We start from the raw sequence: 25,018 nt of genomic DNA on the forward strand, positions 1-25,018 counted from the left end.
ACACTTGAAATAAAATAAAATAATAAAACCTTTTTGTAAAGTTGTCGAATTATACATTCATATCATTAGCTAGTGTTCACTGTTTTGTTATTATTTAGTGGTTTCATTCTTTCTTTTCTTATTTTGTATTTATATAAGTAGCGTAAGTGTGCATGTTTTATTTATAATCCTTGTATCTGTGTGCATGTCTACTGTCGAATTTAAATGATTTTTCATTCTTTCTAGTTTGAGCTGTTGTTATGTTGTTGGGTTTATAGAAAATGAAAGTATTGTCTTCACAGAAATCTATGGCTGTCTTAAAGCAGGATTAATCAATAGATAAATCTACTAAAAGGATAACAAAGATAATTTACATTATTTAGTTTATATTAGTTCTAACATAACGTAGAAAGAAATGCTTCGTGCAGGAATCGAACCCGCTACACGTTGCCACTGCCCCAACCGTACAGTCTCCGTAGATTCTTTCGTGTAAGCTGCCTTTATTCAGTTTTAAAATCATGTTAATCTAAATCATTGAATGTACCTCCGGGCAAGTAAGTAGGTTCGTTACCTGTGCACTTGTGCTTACTACTCGCTAACACGATGCCCTGAGGGCTACAAGCTTGGATCTTCACTGCATAGATTGCAATATTGCTCCTGCAATTTAATAAATGGTTCATTTACGACCCTTCTGTTGTAGTGATTGGCAAATAAAATATTGGTTATTGAAGTACGAATACCCTGAAAGGAATAGCAAAAACAGTTTTTTCCAAGGAAGGAAATCATCCAATGGCTTCTCGCGTCTTGTGAGAGGCCGAGAGGGAGTGTCAGAATCCTTCTGACTAAGACCCCGTTCCTACTGCTGCTTTTCGAATAGGAGCCCGGAGCAAGTAAACCCGCTCGCTTGTGATTAAAAACCACCCCGTTCCTACTCCTGCTTTTCGAGCCGGAGCCCCGGTAAACCCGCTAGGTAGTCCGCAGCTCCGGTCTAGAAGTAATTTGACTACACGATGCTGTTTTGTTCTGTAATGATGTCACACTTTACTTTAGCGAGTGTGTGATAATTTTTACATTTAGCAGTGATGTGACTAAAATGCGAAGAATAAATTATTGTGATCATGGCCTCTGTCGAAGAGGTCATTCGTAGATACAGGAACTATCTAACACAAAAAATAAACAATTCGGACTAGTAGTTCCGGGGATTAGCGCGTCCCAACACCGGGACTGCCTGAGTGAGTGACTGACTGAATGACTGACTGACAGACAGACAGTCGAAACTATTGACCGTCGGAGAGCCGAAATTTAGCATGTGTGTTCGTACTAAAAGAGGATTTTTGGAAATACACATAACCTAGGCACTGAATAAATTCTGATGACGTTTGCTACAGCCGTAGGACATAGGAAAATACTAGTTAATTCATAAATCCAAATTGTCAGAAATCATTATTCCACGCGAACGAAGTCGCGGGCAAATGCTAGTATTAGCATACCTAGCTTACGTTAAGTCTCATCACACCTTAACTGCCGCACTCAGAGACATTTAATGATTACTTAAACTATTCCTTAGGAACGATTTTGTATCGAAAACAATCGCTAAGGACTGGGTTAAGTAACCATTAAATGACTCTGAGTACGGCGGTTAAAGGCGTTAAAAAAAATCTAATTAGTTTTAATTTTATGCCAAACGCAAACGCATTTCAAACTACCGTGAAATAATCTAATTACAGTGAAAATACAAATACACTAAAATACAACATAAAAACGTATTTTTTCAATACATTGCTCTCTTTGTTCACCACCATTGCCTTGTCGTACCATTTAAATACGCAATCGTAATGCTTATTTCTATTTTAATCTCCATAAAGGATTTGTAACCTTATCATTAGTAGCATAAAGTTTAATTTCGAAACTAACATTAAGTTTATGTGCTGAACTCAGTTGGAACATTTGCAATGTTAACAAATTCAAGGTTTTTGTGTCTCTTTCGTTTAAAATAGAAGTGTATATGGTTAAGTAGAATATTTACTTAACAATACATCGCCAAAGGTGGTCGAACTTGAGACTTATGCGAGTAATCATGTAAAATGTTTATGCTAATGTAAATAATAGAACCTGAATACTGTATGACGTGTTTTGTTAGTCGCTAATGTATCGGTGTGAATGGCAAGCAAAGGATATCAAATTCAATTCTTGTATGGAGACTATTATGCCTTGTACACTCTACGCTAGTATTTTAGTCGAGTAGCGAGTATTTAGTAGCTCTCTATTAAATACTCGTGTGTGAACAAGGTAGTTATACTCCTTTTTAAAAGGCCGGCAACTAACCTGTGACTTCTTTGCTGTTGCGGGTATTCATAAGCGGTGCCGATCGCTTACCATCAGGTCTGCTCGTTTGCCACCAATTCTATAAAAAAATCTGCTGCGGACTACCTACCGAATATACCGGGGTTCCGGCTCAAGAAGCAGGAGTAGGAACGGGGTGGTTTTTAGTCAGTAAGAGTCTGATACTCACTCTTGCCTCGCCCAAGGCGGGAGAAGTCGTTGGGTGATTTTCTCCTCTCAAAAAAGGGTCTATTCACACCGAGACGCGACCCTGCAGGATTCGAACACTCGAACACACATTGCGCGGCAGCCAATTGCTCAGCCACCGCGACAACTGTGCAGTTAAATTATTTAGTTAGTTTCAACATTTAGTCAGAAAAGGAAGAACGCGTAGCATAAAACGTAACCGTTTACACAACACATGCGAATGCGTATGCGCAGACACGGTGGCGTTCGTTCCAAACAATGGAATTAACGCTAGAGTTTTTGTCACAGTGAAACGGAGCGGAAAATTTCTTGAAAAACTCACTGTAACTATGTTGACGGGTACACATCAAGTTATGCAAAACCAGTATAAACTGACCTTGGAATGTGCGGAAAGATGATTCAAAATGAGGCCATGATAATCTGGTGGTGTAACTGTGTGTGGACGTTGGTAATAATTACCCTGTAGATAGCTTGAATTTCCTTATTTTTGCTTTTGCTGTTACCGTTACGTAGACATTATGGTATAAGCCGGTAAACGAGCAGACGTATTACCTGATGGTAAGCAATCGCCGGCGCCTATAGACACCCGAAACACCAGAGGCGTTTACAAGTGCGTTGCCGGCCTTTTGGGGGTTAGGAATTTAAGGGTTGTTGGGGCATCGGGGATTGGGTGATAATTGGGCCGTTATGTGTTTAAATGTTTAATGATACCTATTACTATTGTTCTGGGTTGTTGTATCTATGTATGTATCAGTATATTTGTTTGTTTAAATGTGCTCTTTGGAACTGCTGCAGTCTCCAGAGCTACTCTGAAAACAGCAAAAACAAAAAGAAATGTGGTATAGTAAACAATAAAATTATCAAACGGAAATAAAAAAAAATAACAATGCACCGAAAGCAAAAGCAAGAACCATAACATTAACCTTTTTAAACATATCTTTGTATCATACAAACGATTTGAGTGTAATAAATCCAATTTTATGAACATTTAATTATGTGTAGTTATCATCAACGGTGGGGTACCTATGTTACCCTGCTGGCTACTTCCTGATCGCTGCGCAGTGGCCAGTCAAGAGTGACCAACCGTGGTGGCAAGTCAGGTGTAACTAGGGTTGGCAGAACGTAGTAAAGTTGCCGTACTTTTACGGAATAAAGCAACATTTTTATAATAACTATCGTGAGACATACTAACAAAAATCACGGTTTACTCATGTACATCAATGGAGAAAAGTTCTACTAATTTCGAGTCATAGAGAGACTCTTTATCATGACTAGCGTGGGCAGACGCAGTGACATCGCACAGCCTACTCAGGCGGGCTGTAGGCTGCGCGACGTCGAAAACTGAAAAAGTAAATATTCGAAAAACTCGAAGTACCATTCGAAGTTTGTGAATAAATATTTGAAAACTTACAACATTACATGTCATAACGCTACAATTGCAAGGGTTACCTACAATTGTTTTCAGTCTGGAAATTGAGAATGGAACTGGTGACATTGTGATAAAAATAACACTAATGAGTTTACAAAAAAGTTTCTTTGGGAAAGTTGTTTGTAATCATAAGTACAATCACGTGTTTAAATATCCTTCACTAATTACCAGTCACCCTATACATATACGAAAACATTGCAGAGACATTACAACGCGCAACACAAATGGTAGAACTTTAGATTAGTTGTAAAAGTGTTGACAACCCTAATCGCGACTGAGATCTACTTGTAACCACCTAACAACTGTTGGCAGTTGATTGTTTTAAAGTTTGTAAGCGATATTTTTTACTCTAACGGTCACTTTTACTATCAGATTCTCAGGGTCTTTGTGTTTTATTATTTTATTCCATAAGTACAGATACAGTCGACAGATTGAACTCGTACACAAGAATCACTACATAGTATAAAACAAAGTCGCTTACTCTGTCCTTATGTCCCTTTGTATGCTTAAATCTTTAAAACTACGCAACTGATTTTGATGCAGATTTTTTCATAGATAGAGCTATTCAAGAGGAAGGTTTTTATGTATATTACATGCATGATATATCACCATTGCACCCATGCGAAGTAGGGGCGGGTCGCTAGTCTAAACTATAAAGTCCAATTACAACTGTACCTAACCTACTAATTGTTACATGAAATTACACAAATCATTCTCAAAAATATTAATTTTCAAAATTATGCCACAAGACGTCCACTGCTGAACATGACCTCCCCCAATGACTTCCAGATAGACCGATTGGAAGCGACCTGCATCAATTACATCATCACCAATTTACAGACTTATAATTAAACAAGCAACAATCCTAGCTACCTGAAAAACATACGTCTTAGTGATAGAAAAATCGTGATTAATATATTAGCAACATAACACAATAAGGCTGAAAATGGCTTGAACAGCCTTCGCAACCAATGTTTCAGTTTCATGGTTTATTGTTAACTTAGTTTGCTAATATGACGAATAAACAAACAAACAAATTAGCTGCTACTGTATAATTATCTTCAATGGAACTACCTACGTATATTATTCATACCATGTATTTATATTTAACCAACTTCAAAACTAAAGCAGATGGAGGCTTTATTTGATCAATATGTATGTTTGTTCGCCATTATCTCGCGATCGGCTGAATCAATTTTGATGCGGTATTTAATTAAGTTTAAAAAATACTTTTTTAATCAAAATGCTCCTAAGAGCAAGGTTTAGTATATTATTCAAAAAAGGAGATTGATGTAGTTTTTTTTTTATAACTTAAAATATCATTAACTACAAAAAAATTTTTGGCATATGATGAAAAAAAAATAAGTATAGGACTTGCCGTTTGACGTTATAACGGATTTTATGTTTTTAATTTATTATAAACATAATAACTTATAATAATAAACTAATTTAAATGCAATTAATAAAACGAGTATAGCGAGAATTCCCATGATATTATACCAGAAACTATTGTGGTAGGTGTTATAAACTGAAATAAATAATTTTAAAGGTCAATAGCATTGACCAACCTCATATTTCGCATAAATTATGTTTAAATTATAAAACAACACGATTTTATGGTAATTATGACATATATTTACATACTTATAAAAAAAAAAATTAAAATACTATATCAAAACCATCAAAAAGAATTTCCGATACCGGGAATCGAACCCGAGCCTCCTGGGTGAGAGCCAGGTATCCTAGCCACTAGACCATATCGGATATTGTAAATTGGATCGAAATAGCAGTTTGTTTGAATATGGGTTATAAATAAAATTATTATTTGGTCTGTTTAATTTGTACAACGAAGAAAAGCTAATAAGAAAATAATAAAATTAAATTTAAATGTAAATTAATAATTGTATAATTTTTATGTTTCTAATTTTTATTAAATTATAAATATTTTAGTCATAGTTGTTATTATAAATAAATGAATACCGTATAAATTATATTACACTAAAATGTTTATTATAGTTAGTTATGTCATATTTAAATAAATTAAAATATATGACGTGTGGTTTCATAAATCAAAAGAAATTCAAAGACTAGTTTGAAATCTCTATAAATATCAGGTTAAGTACGTTTCAGTTAATTTTAACTGCACAGTAATGTTTCCTAGTGACTCGTTATGATACTGACCTGAATGAGTTGTCACTAGTAACACATGTAGATTCTTTCGCGTGTGCTGCGGCGCTGGCGCAGCTAAAGAAACCATACTTTACGATTAACTAGCGACCCGCCCCAGCTTCGCATGGGTGCAATGGTGATATATTATGCCTGTATTATACATATAAACCTTCCTCTTGAATCACTCTACCTATTACAAAAAACCGCATCACCGTTGCGTAACTTTAAAGATTTAAGCATACAGACAAAAATAGCGACTTTGTTTTATACGATGTAGTGATGAGAGAATTTCTATGGTCTTTGGAATTTTTTCAGCCTATTTTAGGATATAAGTGTGGGAGAGCCATGTCTCTTTGTATGCTTAAATCTTTAAAACTACGCAACGAATTATGATGCGGATTTATAATAGACAGGTAGAGTAATTCAAGAGAAAGGTTTATATGTGCAAATACATGCATAATATACCACCATTGCACCCGTGCGAAGCTGGGGCGGATCGCTAATAAAAATATAAACCAAACCAATGGCCACCCTAATCATGATGTAAGGGATATTATTCAGTGTACAACTAGCGCGTGGGATGTTTCCAACCTAATGCCCCAAAACATATGCACTATTTTGGTTTCCCTGCATTATGTCATAGAAGCCAGTAATAAATATAGAAAATATTTGTATAGATAATTGTGTCAACCTGACGCTTTTATTAGAAGCTTTTGTTTAACTTGCAATGTATAATTTGTGTGGGTGTGTATGTGTGAAGAGGTATCTCGCAACAAAATGTTGAAACAGATATCTTCAACCGATTGAGCTGTATATAATTTTATACACACGTTTAGTTTGTATGACCATAAATGCTGAGCTACAGAGGCTGGTGTCTTTCGAAGCAAACAGCAATGAAACAGAATTATTTATTACAGTAGGTACTTAAATAGATCTTAATTAATCACAAATATGTCTTACAAAAATTATGACAACTGCACATCTTGTAATTATTCGTAAAATAGAAATATGGATATAATGGAAATACACGACTGAGCTACAAGTCTTATAATTCAGGAATAAGAGATAGAGAAAGAGAGAGATTCCAAGTGACACACGCACCTGTGACTTCTCTGGTGTTGCGGGTGTCCATGGGCGGCGCTGATCGCTTACCATCAGGTGACTCGTTTGCTCGTTTGCCTCCTATTCCATAAAAAAAGGTAATTTATATAATTTGACCACAGCCACACAGCTATTGACTAATGTCACTACACAAAATGTCTATCTTGCACTCACAAAATGTTCGTCTTGTAGATTTTTTTAAACATTAGAAAATTAATATCGTATGTATATTTTTTATTTTATTGATGACTAGCTTTTGCCCGCGACTTCGTTCGCGTGGAATAGTGACTTCCGGCAAATTTTTGGTTTTAACCACATAGTTCCCGATCTCGCGGGATCTCTTCAAAAATGAGATGTGGAAGATATTCCAGGGAACTCTTCAAAAATCAACATAATGAGCTCTGCGTTTGAATTTAATAGATGTATACTCACTTAGGGCATTGAAAAAATAGTTTAAAAACGGACTTAAACTAACTTAAAACTAAAGAAAGCTACGAATTACGAATTTATAACAATTAAAAAAGAAACTATATTACAACCTATCCTCTATGCTATAATAACCAAGCTTAAACTAAATAATTTAAAAGAAACGACTTAAATCTAATCTAATTAAAAAAAAAATTAGACTTACAATTTTATTAAAAAAACTAACTACAGTAACTACTAATAAATAATCGATCATCGAACTAAACCTACGTTAAATAGTTTAACCAAAAAACCAGGCACCCAACAAATAAACTTATTAATTGACAAATACAACGAAACCAATTTAGAATATACGAAACAGCAGGACCACTACAGACAAATAATCATACGACTGATAATACACTTTTTCTACGATAGTACCGAAGCGCTCGGCCGATACCCAACCAAATGAATGTAACGAAACCATAGCGCGATCTATTTCGATCCCAACGCCATCTATCGAGGATAAAGACAACTTGGATTATTTATTTATACTCCGTTCGGGCATTTTCTTTGTACTAAAAGTTTAATTATATTGATATTATTTTTTTCATACCTTTTTACTATTTATTTACTTTTTTCGATGAATTAAAACAATAACATGAACCGAAGTCGTGTAACGATCGACATAGAATTATCTATACTCCGTTAGAGCATTTTCTTTGTACTAAATGTTTTATTATATTGATATTATTTTTTTCATACCTTTTTACTATTTATTTACTTTTTTTCGATAAATTAAAACAATAACATGAACCGAAGTCGTGTAACGATCGACATAGAATTATTTATAAATAATTTATTTCTTATTTTTATTTTTTGATTTTTGAAATAAAGATATATCTATGTCCTTTCTAAGGTTCTAAACTATATCTGTACCAAATTTCAACCAAATCCGTCAAATAGTTGCGGAGATTAATGGTATAAGCATAGAATGTTCGACGTGATTCTTTAATTTGACATAACTTTTTTATTTATGAACCGATTGACATGAAACAAACACTAAATGTAAATTTAAGCATCCCACAATATATTCGTGAAAACCGCATCCAACTCGGATCAGCCGTTTCTGAGATTAGCGCGCACAGACGAACAGACAAACAGACAAACAGACAAAAAAAAAGTTAATTACATTTTTGGGTTCGACATCGACATAACAATAACCCCTGCTATTTTTTTTATTTTTATTTTCAATGTACAGACAGCACTTTTCTACGATTTTATTATATGTATATAGATGACATGATATTTTTACTGGTTTTCCTATAAAAACAACTACATTGTCATATCAAAACAGGTTCCCTGTCATCCGCATCATCAGCTCATCACATCACGCGGTGACCTTATTGTCTCCAATTCAGTAAATTGGTTCGCCCACGTGCCGTACTCGTACCTATATCTCAGATTGTTGACCCAAGCATACAAAGTGCACTCTAGTTTTATTGTAAAGAGGTATTTGTAATCTGAATAAATATAACTTTAAAACTTGTCGGTCAAAAGAAGGTTAGGTACTTACTGAAATATTAGGTACCTTCCTTCATGAAAAGTTTTCCAGTAACAGCACATCATCATCAGCTTGTTCCCACAAACTGATGATTTGCTGGTGCTGTTTTAGAAAGGAGCGAGAAATGTGTCGGAATTTAGTTTCGGAAAACGTTAGTTTCATTCTTATTCAAAACAAAATATGGGCATAATTAATGGAAAGAAATAAACAATGATTTATGCCAATTCCCAAACGCACAGCGTCTATTGCTTGGCGCTCATACACCGAAACCTTAAAAAATACTCAGCAAGACAAAGACAGGTATTTAAAATCACCTAAATATACTGTAATCATAACCTTAAAAAACTAATCAGTAGGCATTTAATTGATTTCATTTAATATTTAATCACGTTTGGCCCATTTTGTATTAATTATGTATAAACAAAATAGTGTCACAATCGCAATATAAAACGTCAGCAACTCTCGACAGTCAAGACGTGATATTCTTAGGGTGCACACTCATTAGTTTTATTTTTCTCTGATAAAAACAGAACTTTCGAGCCATAAAACGTTTTAAGTGTTCCTCTTTACGAAAACATTATGTTTTTACTTGGACACCTGACTTTATGACCGTGGTTCTATCTTAGGGGTACCCTTTAAAGCACAAAACAATATTTTTTAAATCCGTCCATGACTACTCATATGAAAGAATCTTTCATATCAGTGCCTGAATTATTTTCATAGCAGCTTTTTTCGTATGAAAGTGTAAAAGAATGTATTAAAGAAATATTTTTAAGATAGGTATGACACGATACTCCAACAACCCTTAAATTCTTAACCCCCAAAAAGGCTGGCAACGCACTTGTAACGCCTCTGGTGTTTCGGGTGATTGCTTACCATCAGGTGATCCGTATGCTTGTTTACCGGCTTATATCATAAAAATAAAAAATACCTACTTACTACGTATATTTTTACGATTAAGTGAAAAAGAGAACTGAATAAGTTTTTTTTTTATATTATTCAAATTCAAATTCATTTATTCATTGTAGACCACAGGTAGGTACATAATACAGTTGGTTATGCAAACTTTAATTATACTTATACGACTGTACCAATGTGTACTTACCATTACTCACAAAATATGCCTACTCAAGCCTTACGCATATCATGTAGCGTCGCTGACTGCCCGTCAGCAGTTCATGTAGGCACTGACTTACTTTCTGCTGACTGACAAATCGTCAGCATTTTGACTAACATGATCTTGCGATGCGTATTTTGTTTCTGTGGGAGGCTTATTTTTACCAGTTAGTGTAGGTAAACACGACTACACTCAAGATACTATTTAACCAGTATAAATTGGCCGTGGAATGTGTGGAAAGATTATATAAAGCGAGACCATGGTAAACTGGATTAGGTAGCTCGATATCTGGCTGTGTCTAGGTAGTAGATACTAGGCTACCTAGGTATGCTATGTCATTCATTTTGTTATCGCCAGCTTTGTTCCCGCAACAGTTGTAATTTTATCGATGATACTACTGAAAGTCAGTTAAAATAATTATAACTAACGGCCAATTCCAATAACCTATCGGTAGATTTGCCTACCAGAGGTAGAATTTTGACACATTTTGTATGGAGCTTATGTCAAAAAACTATCTCTAGTAAGCAAATCTACCGATAGTACATATTTATTAACAAAAAAAACGCAAATTATAGCAAAATAACAAATTTATTATTGAAAAATTATACTAGAATTGTTAAAAAAATATTATAAAATATAATAAAAAGAGAATGCATCGGCCGGGAATCGAACCCGGGCCGCCCGCGTGGCAGGCGAGCATTCTACCACTGAACCACCGATGCTCATACTTGAGGTTCCAAAATACCTATTCTAATCAAACACAATCACCGAGATATGTAATTGATATATTTTTTTATTTAATTTGATATAAACGTATAAAAGTATTGTTACTTTCCCGTTCTGAATAAAAAAAATAACTTCCTATCTACACATAGTGCTAACCAGTTTATCATGGTCTCCCTTTGTACGATCTTTCCGTACATTCGACGGTCAGCTTATACTGGTTTCGGTAGCTCAATTATGTAGGTTATCAAAGGTATTTTTTGCGGAAACAATATTACTGTGATAGGTATTATAAAATATTTGTAGGTAAGGGTATACTTTTTTATACATAATTATTGTTATTGTATTAAGTGGAATTTTATATATTTTTTTCTGTTTTAAATATTATATTTTAACTGCACTTATTTATATTGTCGTTCTTCTGTATTTATTATGTATTTTTGTTTGTATGTTTTTTTTGTGCATCATGTCCGGTGCCGAATATAATTTATTAGAATCTAATTTATTCTTTTTTCTTCTTTCTCTTTCTTAGTACTACAGGTCTTAAAATGGGTCCTAGGTATTACTTACCTCAGGTCTTATCTATGTAAAATAGTAAACTACAATCAACTTCAAACTGATCGTTGTTTTTTTTTCAAACAGTCGTGATCTTTCTCAATTGGCCGTAACGAGTTCTCGTGACCGTCGGAGCATCGAACCTAGGCCCACTAGCTTGCCTGTCTCGTTGACTAACTACTAAATTGTTTCACATTATAGTTGTTTGTTTTGTAAGCGTGTAAATTATTATGGCTATTTATTTTGTAAACCGCTCGTTCTTCTTCCGGATAAATAGATTCGAAAGTTATTAGATTGTTTTTTTTTTTATGGAACACGCCGGTAATCGAGCTGGCGTATCACCTGATGGTAAGCAATCGCCGCCGCCCATGGACACTTCAAACACCAAAGGCGTTACAAGTGCGTTGCCGGCCTTTTTGAGGTAAAGAATTTTAGATTGTTCGGGAATCGGGGATTGGGAAGGGGGCAATTGCCCTTCGTAACCTCACTCACAAAACGAAACACAACGCAAGCGTTGTATCACGTCAGTTTTATGTGAGACCGTGATTTAACTTCAACACTTAAAAGTAGCAGTTTAAATGACACACGAGTTTTTTGAGTCTCCTGTAGGTAAAGTTGCATTTCGATCCTTTTTACTAGGGCCATAAATTTTATATTCGGATGAAGCCGCTGACAGAAGCTAGCTAGAACTAGTCAAAATAAAATAAATATCCCATAATCCATTGCGAAGTTATTCCCTTGACCGTATACCACCAAATTAAGTAGAAAGGTAGGAAAGGTAGGTAGGAAGCCAGCGTGGTCGAGCCGAGGCGGGCTGCACTCTCTGACAAAACGTCTCCGGAATACATCACTATAGGGTTGAACCGTTTCAACTATTAACCCTTACCTGAGTTAGTTTTTTTTTGTTGGCACTCGGATTATATAAAAACTAAAATACTTTTGACACCTCTCCTACTCTTGCCGCGGATGTTGCAAAACCCGATTAATGGCGTTTTGCCACCAGAAATGTGCCATGCTAGGTATGTTGGTTTTTTTTTCGTTGGTACACATAACTTAGCACTGGTGAAAAAAAAAAACGGACTCAGCTAAGCTATGTTTTGTGTAAGTGTGATATGGATGGCTTCCCTATTAGTTATTGATACAATCACATACTCGAGCTGCGCATGTTCCTCGCACAGCTACATAACTTAGTGTTAGTGGAAACAGTCACATAGTTTTACAGCTTAGCTATTACATTTTATAGCACATCTCTGGTGAAAAGCACCCTGACATATTTTGATACACACAGAACTCAGAAGTCAAAACATTTGTGTAAATAAATTATTTCAGTACATCAATATCAGTCCACCGAGCATTAAGTAGGGTCTATTCAAAGTAAGATTTTATCTGAATAAGCCATCATCCCCAAATCCTAACACCACTAAGATTAAGGTTTATACCAAATAACCCTGTAAATGCTATCAATTTATGTGCAAAAACATCAAGCTAAAAAGAGCTTACCTTAATGTATTTTTAACCCTGAAAATCTTCGAAACTCGCCAATAGATGGCAGCCCTGTCTTATTTAATCCCTCTTTACCCGGAGGGTTTCCACTTGGCGACCCAGTTTCCCTCGGAAAATATTGCCGTTATTTCACCTAACATTTTATATTTTTACTTCCTTAATAAAAATAGGAACGCTGCGGTCTTTCGATTTGTAAATATTCTACGCATTGCAAAGTAGGTGAGGTTTTAGCAACGGTTTATCGTATCTGCAGTTATTTTAGAAAAGAAAGAACAACTGTCGCGGCGCATGGGCCCCTGTCGTGGTTGGAAACTAGTCGAGTAACCCCATCTCAGTTCAATGACGAAACCATAATTATGTACAGCCTAATAATTTAATTAAAGTTGAGCCAAATATTTAGTTCAAATAAGCCTTAAAGTGAGGGAGTGCCATGCTTCGGCACAAATGGACTGGTTCGACCGGAGTGATACCACGGTCTCAATTTTCTCAATCTCCGATTTCCCAACCACCCTAAAATTCCTAACTCCCAAAAGGCCGGCAACGCACTTGTAACCAAGTGTCCATGGGCGACGGTGATTGCTTACTATCAGGTGATCCGTCTACTCATTTACCGGCTTATAACATAAAAAACCTATTGATGTTAATCGACGAGGATACTCCGTGGTCCATAAATTATGATCTCCTCATATAATTGACATTCATTATTTATAATTATTTACAATCATCAGACATTAATCGTGTTGTTGACAATGTATTTTTTTTATTGTTGCAGGTATAAACAATACAGGGTGTATCCTTTGTTTCAAGGAAGCAAAAAAAAATTAATGGCGTAAACAGGTTTGCTATGTATACTTATCTATATATTAAACCTATTAAGTGTTCCCACACTAGATAGCCATGCCAGCCAGCCAGCTTAATACCATGCTTCAGCACGAATGGGCCGGTTCGAGCGGAGTGATACCACGGCCTCACAGAAAACCGACGTGTAAGAATGCTTGCGCTGTGTGAGTGAGGTTACCAGAGGCCCAATTACCCCCCTTCCCAATCTTCTCAATCTCCGATTCCCCAACAACCCTTAAATTCCTAACCCCAAAAGGCCGACAACGCACCCTGTAACGCCTTTGGTGTTTCGGGTGTGCATAGGCGGCGGCGATTGCTTACCATCAGGTGATCCGTCTGCTCATTTACCGGCTTATACCATAAAAAAAAACATAATTGTATATTGATTTCAAATACTGTTCATTGTTTACGATTACGAACTAGTCTCCCGTATTTTATAGTTACAAGATAACCGCGAGTAACCCAATTCCCATAGCGGCCATATTGTTTATGACGTCATACAGACGTCTAGAAATCTGTGTACTAAGATTACTATGTACTACTATGTGACATAAGTTATTATTACCTAGATATTACGCAACTTGTGAGATTTTCTCATACATATTGTTAGTATGTAGTATAGATTAGTAGATACCTATAGTACCTATCTTATAAGCAATATCACAGTACAATTAAACTATTCTGTAATTATCAATTCGAAACATTCGAAGTGAGCTCGATCGCGATCCGCCATGTCATTGGTTGTGGAATTATCTCCACTAATGACGGACGAGAATGCGATCGAGCTGTCTGAATGCTTTGGACAATTACAGAATAGCCTAATTAATTAAAGAATAGTTTCGAGTTTCTTCTCTAAGGGCGTAGTACCAGTACGAGATCGAAAAGAGAGCGCGTTCGGGGCTCTGATTGGTTGGTTTATTCGAGCCGGCCAATGAGTGCTCCGTACGCGCTCTTATTTCGATTAGTTTAAACGTAAAGCAAAGTCACACTAAGGATACAGAATATAATTATATTATAGACAGGTAGGAAATGTCGTCATAATCGCTAGATAGTATACCCTAATTAGTACATAGTATACAAGCAGTACATAGTATTTTTAAATAGAGTAAGTAATGACAGTATGTAAGGAATACAATAGTAAAATAATATTTTCTTTCGTAAATTCCTCGCATTTCCCAACTAAAGTAGTTGGAGGTGGTTGTCGCCGGGAAAATTGTGTTATTGTGCTGGGACGTGTTCGGAATTGAACGCCATGATTGATTATTTGTTGCGCGACAAACTTATATACCTACCTAATATAAGTGATATACACTACAGCCTCGTGTGATATTTTGCATTCCCATTCCTTTCGAATTTTCTAAAAATGTTTAATTCTTCGTTATAATATACTATAACACAAAAATGTACGAATTGAATAAAATCACATTACTTCATATGAAGAACTATAAGCTAGGTATTTACCCAGCCTAATTATATGTTTACATTAAAAATCAGGCCATCAGTATGAAGCTGAACAAACAGATCTTGGCCTTTATTCTGAGGGGGGAAAGTCATTCAATTACTTCTCCCGCCTTGTGTGAGGCAAGAGAGAGTGTCAGACCCTGATTGATTAAAAATCACCCTGTCATTGGTTGTGAGAATAATCTCGACCAATGACGGGCGAGAATGCGATCGAGCTCACTTCGAATGTTTCGAATTGACAATTACAGAATAGTCTAGCAGTTTATTTTTTGCTTACGTTCCAGTCACAATAAAGCGACGTAGCATTCTTCTCACGGTATGGTTTTATTAAACCATTTCATTTGCCATTAGATTGCTCTGTAAAATATCTTATGAAAATATTGACTAACATCCACTCTATGATTCACATTCAATAATGAAGTCCGATAAAAATATGTAATAATTAAAAGAGATTTTAATAATGTGTAGTTAGTTTAATTTCGACAATAGTTAGTTTAATTTCAACTAAAGACTGCCTTTAATGAAATAACGACAATCACTGCATCGTGATTCGGGGTATACTGCTCATGAATATGAGCCTCTAGCATGGCTTGAAACTAGTCGAGTTCCTCGTCAAACAGTTACATGAGTATACCGATAACATAATAATTAATTTAGTATGTCTCACGAAAGTTATAATAAAATTGTATGTAGTCAGTCACACAAAACAACACTTCCTTAAGTACCTAGATAGTTAACATAAGTACTAGTTACTACATAAAGCACGTTTGAAAATCAAAACGGAATGACGCATGGACCCTACAATCTGAAAACATAACGGGGCGTCTATAAAATTGGCTGTTTTCATGTAACTTTGAACTTGGAACGCACGCGTACCCGCCGGCGCTCCGGGGTTGCCATTACGAAAATGTCAGGTGTTAGCTGTGTTGCCAACAGTTTCCTGTAATCTCACGGCCATTATAAATCAAAAGTTTAAATTGGTACTGCACCACAACTTTTAATTTTGAGCTGCAGAAAATGGTTGTAGAGAATTTTGTTTGCAATACACCAATTATTATTTGCAGGAAAGTGAAGTTTTCATTTTAAAAGTAAATATTTTTGAAGTTTGTATCCAGAGTTACAACTACCTATATATTGTTTAACTGTTTTTGCTTGAATCAATGAAACTTCTATTAGACATTGTTTCATTAATTCACAAGCTATGTGCAATTACATTTCAATATTGATTCAATGTTTATCCCATCCCCATATTATCAGCTATTCCTCCTTATATAACCCAACATCCTCGTTAAGGAAGTTAGCTCTCGGATTAATATTATAACGAAGCCTAAATATTCAGCCTCATTAAACTCCATCGTCTTTGAGAGCACTAGTATGCGCCTGCCTTAAGACTTAAGTGAATACTTGCTAAGCACATTGTGAATATGGCTTGGGTGAGGTGAACATTTAAATATTCATAACATGACGTCTTGGCCATTAAGTCTTTGACTGCTAATAGAAAACTGTTGAAGGCAAATCCTCCGCTAACGTCGGTCACCGGTTACCACCACGGCGTTCAAGTTTGTTCATAATTAAGTATAATTATTTCTTGACCTAATAGTATATCTATGTTGTATAAAATTTAAAGTCTCTTTCTTAATTAATTGATTGTCATGCACCAGGATCTTCTTCAATGTTTACTATCAAAGGATTATCAAACAAGAAATTTATTTCACACAAATATCCAAAAGTAAACAATTGCTTTGTGCTGAAATTGAAAAGCAGCCGGTTACAAAAACCAAGTCTCATAGTTCTTAAAAAACAGGAGCAGGAGGTTTTTAGTCAGTAAGAGTCTGACACTCCCTCTCGCCTCGCCCAAGGCGGCAGAAGTCATTGGATGATTTTCCCTCCTCAAAAAGTCAAATAGCTCTTGTGATTCGTCTGGAATCTGGATATTTTCATCCTTTGTCTTTTTCTCTAAAAGAATAGAATTTGGAAGTTTAAAGAACATTTTAAACGTAGCCGAAGTATGACTAAGACTTATTAAAAGCTGCCACGTAATCGCATTAAGGGTGAAAACCGCTTGTCATTGTATTGATTAAAATAGACAAATTCGAACAAATACTTCAAGTTCAAGGACACGGCGTGTCGTGTACAGGGTCATGTCAGACACGCGATTCTGTTTTTTGTTACCAACGTACTTTGGTCTTTCTTTATTTGCTATTTTTTGTCGTATCGTTTAATATTTTCTCACGCTTCTTGGAAGCTTTGGAACTTAAAGTATAGTTCATGTAGTCAGTCTGTGTCGCTATGGCGACAGCTAGTCTGCTATCATTCCGAAAATGGTTCTATGGGACAATATACCTAAAGATAAAGTTGCTTGTTTATGTTATAAGTAACTGCCACCGTCCATGCACACCCGAAACACCAGAAGCGTTACAAAGCAAGATTGAGAAGGAGTGTAATTGGGCCCCCGGTAATCTCACTCACACAAGAAAACACAACTCAAGACTTTGTTTCATGTCGGTTTTCTGTGAGGCCGTGGTATCACTCCGGTCGAGCCGGCCCGTAACTCGTACTTCTATGTTCTACATAAGCCATTTTAAAAGTATCACTGTGATTCTTTACAATGGTACATAAATTAAATTAGCAAAACGATAGTGTTATGAAGATAGATAGACGAACACCTACGCCTCTCACCGTTTAGGGGAACGGTGTTTTAGTGTCGAATTAAACTATAATTTAGAACCCTATTTAGGTTTCAATCGACGACTTCCCTAACCTAGGTCATAGACATAGCAATCACATTTACATTATCAGTTCGTAACAATGGACAACGGACTACATAGGAGGGAGTTGCTGAAATCTCGCGCATGGCAGTTGGGAAGAACACAGTTTAAAACTTTAGAAGGTTCTGAGCCCTTAGTACGAGTTTGCTTTACGTTTAACGAGGTCGAAACGAGAGCGCGTTCGGTGCTGTGATTGGTTAGTTCATTGGAGCCGGCCAATCAGAGCGCCGAACGCGCACAAGTTCTCTGCTGCTCTATTTAAACATAGTCCACAATACCTGAGTAAAACCTCTGGCTTTTTTTTTGAGAGGGGAGAGTGTGTCAGACTTTTACTGACTAGAAATCACCCCGTTCCTACTCCTGCTTGAAATAATACTGGCATTGATCGAATGAGTCTCTAGATTCGTGTTACCGCAAGTAACTTAACCGCAGTAAAGGGCAAGGAGTACTGTAGAAGCTAGAAGAATCATCTCTAAAACTGTGCTACCTATAGGAGATTAGCTTCAGCCCACGGCTTACTTACACATACATACTTTCGCATTTATAATATTAGTATGATAAAATAAAATAATAGTAACTAACCTAACGCACAATCAAGTACAGATTAAATGGACACTTTTCCACTTAAACGTCCTTAAATTCTGGTACTCCTTATTTTTTACTCGTTTACTCCATAGATGCTAATCTTCATCAAACGAATCACTGGATTTATAACCGCAAAGAGGAGAGGAAGAGGCCTTATTACGTTCAAACCGACGCTCGAAAGTAGGTCACCTGTAGTGTTGCCATTTCATTTTTTTCGAATATCGAACGCGCCCGTTGTATTGGAAAATTGAGAGTTCAAACTTTTTAGTCAATTTTATTTAGGTCAAGTGTTTCTCGTTGTTGCTTTAGGCTTGGTTTTTGATCACTAATTACTTTTTGGAATGACTATAGTAACCATTTGGTTGATAGCCATCAGACCACCACAGATGGAGCCCAGTAGGGCTGATGCCTGATCCGGTACTGCGGGACTACTAGCGAAAAGCCGGAGTAGGAACAGGGTGGTTTTTAGTCAGTGAGAGCTGACACGCCCTCTCGCCTCGCATTTATTTTTTTTCTATGAAAACCAAGACGGGAGAAGACATTGGATGAGCCTTACATCCCTTAAAAAAACCATTTAAGTTGCTATACTCGCGTCGGTCTAGACGTTTACTGCTGCACTTAGTTACATGTAAAAAATATTCAAAGTTCAACTATTTTTATCGCCAATAATTCAACGAATCCCCGATACGAATACATATAGGACAGACAGATGACCAAAAATATCGAAAGTAAATTACACGGGTTCGAACAAAATCATACGTCTAAATGGATTTCCTCTTCGAAATGGGAAATGGGGTAAAAAATTGGCCCAGTCCGCAACCCGAGTCATCATCCGACGTGCCCCTGGGAACATTGATAGATCCAGTTCACGAATACTTTGGAAGTGGGACACGGGGCCTTATCTCGTATTGCTCCGTCCGTCGGGACCTTTCGCTATCTCTGATTTATTTAGTTTTGAAAAAAAAGGATTGACTGTACGTGACGTTTTTGGTGTCTGTTAGTCTTTTGGATTTATGATAAGGTCTATTAATGTTTTATAGTAGTCTACTAATTAACAACGTACGTCTACTAGTACTATACTACTCGTGTTGTTTTATTTCCTATGGTATGAATTCCTACCTAGGCAAAATTGATCAGTACGCAATTATCCAAGCATTCAATTAGGCACATTTCTAACCACAGCACTTAGAATAAATTACTAAATTCAATCTACATAATTATTATGTGGTCACATTTACAAGCAATGCGCAATACAAAATAATACAACTATTCACAATTGCCATAATTTCCTTCCTACATCTAGCAAACTAAAGGCAATGACACTATCCCATTCAGCCTAACAACTAGCAAGTTTAACCAGCTTCCACGCAAAGCGGTTGACATCTAAAATTTATTAATACAAAGCCGGGATATACACCAGCTGCATATTGCAATGCAACGGGAGCCATGAGCCAGCCAGTCGCCGTGCATCGCTTGCGCGGGCCGCACGTGTGAGCGCCGCCGCGTTATCGAAAAAAAAAACAGTGACATCAAAATTCGAATACTAACACCTATTTATCGATTCCACAATCGAATCGTATCATTAGTGTATCATTTTGTCTATTCTTAGTGCTAGTGCTGTACTAGTTGTTAGTAAACATTGAAAATTTAAATTAGGAACGCTTATTTTTAACGTTGATTATGTAGTTTCTACTTTCGTTTGAGTGAAAATAAACTAAAAATTGTTGTTGCTACAAAATGTGTGTGTAAGATTCGCGTAGTGTTGTGACCCGATGTTTGAAGGGTGAAGTGTTTACTAGTGATGTGAATGAAGTTAGATTCTGACACCAATATGTTTGGAGTATTCATTAGAAGGTGGAAACCTAAAAGGTGGGTGTAGTGCTGTTTGTAATTTTATTAACATTTGAGTTTGTTTACATTTAGATTTGAATTCGTAATTGACAACAATTACCTTGGAGTGTGTTAGTACAATGTTGCGCGTTTTTTGTTTACCAACCTGGGTGTGTGAGTACGCAGTAGGTACATAAGCGACTATGTATACATGGTACTTTACATCGTTTTATTAGGATAGCATATAGGTAAATTATATAAGGAAAATAACAAAGAATTTGTGATTCGTAACTTCATTGATAGCTTGGTAAACCACAGTTGAATAATAATCAATTTAAATTTTAGGTAATTTCATAATTTTAATACATACTTACTAAAAATACTTATATGACTACTCATATAAGTACATAACTACGTAAGTAATATTGATTTAAATTCAATTGTGGCTTTTGACTTATCCAATTTGCCCTTGGATTAAAATAGCTATACTGTCATAATTTAGCCATAATAATTTATATATTATTTAAGGTAAGTCCCTCTGTCGAATTGTGTAATAATAGTTAACTATATCGAATTAGGAAAAATCCTGTAATGAGAATGCATGAGGGTATTTATAAAATAAATAAACACAAACAAAACAAACGTCAAATAGGCAACTAGTTATGTCTTTTTTGACAGATGTCAAAAGAATTTAAAATTAGAATAAAATAAAATAAAACAATTCCTAACAGCCAGTTATTCTTATTTCGTATTTAGAACAAGAGTCACATGAGTTAACACAGCATAGAGATTGTGTATAGTTTTGTTTTTTAAAACGAAATGTGTTAACGACTGGATACATAACAGCCTTGGCCAAAAGTATTGAGCACCTTACACGCTCGATCACGGTAAGTATGGGAAAAAACTAAATCTATGTTCCATTATTTGTTTGTCGGTCTACAAAGATTTAAAAAGATGATTTATGCCTGTAGCTAGGAATAAAACACCTAGGTTAAGTAAAATTGATTTTTACAATTCCTTGTTTTATTTATCTATGTTCGTCTACCATCGCTCGTTTTGAAACATAAGTGACCAGTGCGTTTTTGTATTTTATTTCAAACTACAGTATTATCGTTGCCAGTGTTACGAAACGAACTTTCTTCGAAAAACGAGTTACAGCTTCTGCATGAGCAAGGGAAATCAGGAAGTAGAGATTTACTAGTGAAATGTCGCGCCGATCCTTGCAATTTGCTATTAGCGATTCTATGCTATCCCATCACATCGTTTAGACCAAGAAGGGGCAAACCTCACCACAGACCGTCAGGATCATAGTTACCGAGAGATTCTTAAAATTAGGAAAATAAGATCTTCAGAGCTCGCTGCTGTTTACAAAATAAGGAATCAATTCTGCTCGAACTACTTGTCAAGACTTCAGGAAGCTGATCCGAAAGGTTGTTAGCTAGGATGAAGCCATGGCTCCCGACAACAGCAAAAAAAAACTCGGTATAAATGGGCCTTACAACACCGAACTTTCACCAATGCAGAGTGGTCAAATAGTGTGGTCAGACGAATCTAACTTAGAGGAGTAACTATATTTATGTCCTAATAAATTATAAAATGGTTTAAAATCCAAACGCATAGAGAATTTGTTTTTCGGAATTCAATAACTTTATTGCAGATTTTTGGTACACCTGTTGTGACCCCTGTACGTCGCCGGGTGAGCGAAGATTAAGCCAGGTTTTGGTACCCAACAAGTAGAACACGGCGGCGGCAGCATAATGGTTAATTTTGCATGACCGATTCTGGAGTTTTTGCTTATCGTATGAGAGGGCCGCATGGACCTTCTAAGTACATAAAACTAGAAACTGTTCTGGCCTTTTCCACTTTTGAGGAACATGGATATTTAAAGCAGGATAACGCACCTTGCCACAGGTCTGCTCGCACTATGGCATGATTCCGGGAAAATAACGTAGAGCTTCTTGACTGGAATGCCCAGTCGGATCTAAACCCCATAGGATTTATGGGTTTTGTAAAGCGCAGAGTTAGGGGTAACTATTATCAACAGAGAAGATTTGAAACGTCTATCCGTGCCTAATTAGAACGCGATTTACTAAGGACTGTAAAAATCTTGTTAGCTTAAATCAAAAATAATTTTGCCGTAATAAAGGCAAAGTTTGACATCAAAATATTCATTTTCAATTAATAAATAGTAAAATAAACCTTTAAAAAAAGATTTGTTTTATTTCTATTTATTAGTTAAAACTCAAAGATGTCATGGGTTTAAATACTTTTGGCCAAGGCTGTATTTTAACGCCTGGTAAGTCTTGCTCCTGACACGTTGGACATCTAAGACATTTACAAATGGATAGGTCCATTATTTCAGTTGTCGTTAAAGTGGACAAAGGGATTCCTGTCGCACATTGCACCTTAAGTACTTGTTGCTATACTTCCTTATTCTTAGTACTTACCTATGTATGGGTCTAAGACCTTAATAAACTAAGTACCTACTTGAAAGGACTACATGTTTCGTTGTGTCTGTGTTAGAAACATTTTACTTTCGGTTATTTCTTTTTTCGTGTCTAAAATAGGAATAATGTACCTAGTCATCTCCAATTTTCAATTGCAAACCTGCGTTTAGATCCTGCCTAGGTATAAAATATTCTATAAATTAGAACAATAAGTAATAGTAGGTGTTACAATTAAATATAAGAAACCAACATCAACCCAGCGATTCTCAAAGCTTCTTTAATAAAAATCCAAACGCGAAACGAATTAAAATAACTAACTATTAAATAAAAAAAAAAAAAACATTTCAAAACATTACCAGTCCACAGCAAAATAGTTGAACAACGACAAAACACAAAGAAAACTCATTACAACTCATAAATTCATTCATGACTTCAAAAGAAACGTCGTTAAAGAAGAAAATATTAAAAAAAATACATAATAACTCGCACGCATGCGCCTTTCCCTCGAGCTAGTCTGCAGCTATTCGCAGTTTTTTACGGCACAAGTCGGCACCGGCATTATTGTGTTAATTTTACTTGCTATTTGCTTTTTTGCTTATTATAACCTGTTCCGTGTAGGCTGAAGGAAATGTTTCCTTTGCCAGTTGAGCGTGTTTAAAGAAATAGGTTAGGTTCGTTCTCTTTTTAAATTACGCGGTTATTTTTGAATGAATTCTGGATTCTAGGAGTGACGTAAACTGAAGTTGGTGGTCATTTTTGTTTTAAGAAAATTTGGGTTCTTCTTAATTTGACAATCTGAACTCGGTAACTGTTCGTAAATTGTCGGATTAACTATTCCAAATAACTACAGTAACTACACATAATTTCGAATTAGTTGTTCAACACTTTCAGTGATGTGTTATCGAATAGTTCTATAGACTTAACTCTTCTTTACCTCGTTCTCCATTCAAAACTAGTTACACCTAGGAACAAAGCTAGGTAGCTTCAGGGAAAATCACTGCGAGGAACACCCGAAGGACACGGTGGAGCATACGGTGGCGGTGTGCCCTGCATGGACTGAGCTACAGAGATGTGGTTGGCGACAGCAACCTCTTGTTGGCTGGCTGGTGGCTATAGTGCGGAGCGAAGGCAGACTGAGATAGCATCTCTTCCTTCTGCAAAGCGGTCATGCTAGCTAAGGAGGACGTAGCGCCAAAAAGAACGAACTTCCTCACGCCCCAGCCGTTGCGATAGGCACCTTGGAGTTCGGGGATCGCGATAATCATACGTTCTTTAATCACATTACACTCTTAAATTATTCAAATCCACAATTAACATTGTTTTAACTAATTACAGAAAACTTGTACGGTTGGGCGTGAGAATTAATACAATAAAGAATTTGCATGTCGTACGTTCAAGCGTGTTACACAGCCGAGCGTTGCGTGACTTGCCACTAAATGAATTAAAGCCTGTACATAGAATTGTGTCACACTAAATATGTCATTTCGAATATCTTTCGTTTGTTTTTGTAAATTAGAAATTGTTTTGTTGAAAAGGGATTTGTTTTGTTGTTGAAACAGGTTATAAGGTATAAATTAATAATACCTCAGTAACTATGAGGTATTTAAGATCATAATACCTGATATAGTTACATCACCTTATTTACATTAAAATATCATTATTATTTGCTTATTTATTCTTATTAATGTATTTATTCGGAGTCCGTAGTTTATGAGTAGGCTGCATGTAGCGTGCGCAGACGTGCAGCCTACTCACGATGAAGAGTCCCTCGAAAATAGTAGACTTTTTCGCAATTAATATACGTGAGTAAAACGTAATTTTTAGTTAAATTAGTACCTATGTCTCACGTTACGTCAAGTCGTCTCTAACTACCTAAAAGTTTAATTAAAAAATCTTCAAGAATGTTAATTCATTAACTATGACTTAGGTAACTCGTCACTATTAGTTACTATCCTATAGTGTAGTTACTATCTAGCATTAAAATGTATTCAATAGCTACCTACATTAAAATTT

The 25,018-nt window shown here is 36.0% G+C and overlaps 1 protein-coding gene and 2 non-coding genes across 9 annotated transcripts in view; 1 reads left to right on the plus strand and 2 right to left on the minus strand.

The window, feature by feature from the left end:
• LOC118267214 (uncharacterized) overlaps window positions 1–25,018 on the plus strand; it is a 383,867-nt gene that overhangs the window by 4,939 nt on the left and 353,910 nt on the right. For 5 of the 7 annotated variants that reach the window (XM_035581062.2, XM_035581065.2, XM_050703323.1 and 2 more), the window contains exon 1: window positions 20,174–20,597. The exons of the other annotated variants lie outside the window; for them this stretch is intronic. In XM_035581062.2, coding sequence (XP_035436955.2) covers window positions 20,536–20,597 — 62 coding nt within the window. In that variant the 5' untranslated portion in view covers window positions 20,174–20,535. Of the gene's footprint in view, window positions 1–20,173; window positions 20,598–25,018 lie in introns of those variants that run through there. 7 annotated transcript variants of the gene reach the window in all.
• Trnae-cuc (transfer RNA glutamic acid (anticodon CUC)) lies at window positions 5,630–5,701 on the minus strand. The gene has a single exon. It is a non-coding gene; the product is annotated as a tRNA-Glu (tRNA).
• Trnag-gcc (transfer RNA glycine (anticodon GCC)) lies at window positions 10,945–11,015 on the minus strand. Its single transcript has one exon. It is a non-coding gene; the product is annotated as a tRNA-Gly (tRNA).

The sequence above is a fragment of the Spodoptera frugiperda genome, chromosome 23, assembly GCF_023101765.2.
Source record: "Spodoptera frugiperda isolate SF20-4 chromosome 23, AGI-APGP_CSIRO_Sfru_2.0, whole genome shotgun sequence".
In the NCBI taxonomy this organism is placed as follows: domain Eukaryota; kingdom Metazoa; phylum Arthropoda; class Insecta; order Lepidoptera; family Noctuidae; genus Spodoptera; species Spodoptera frugiperda.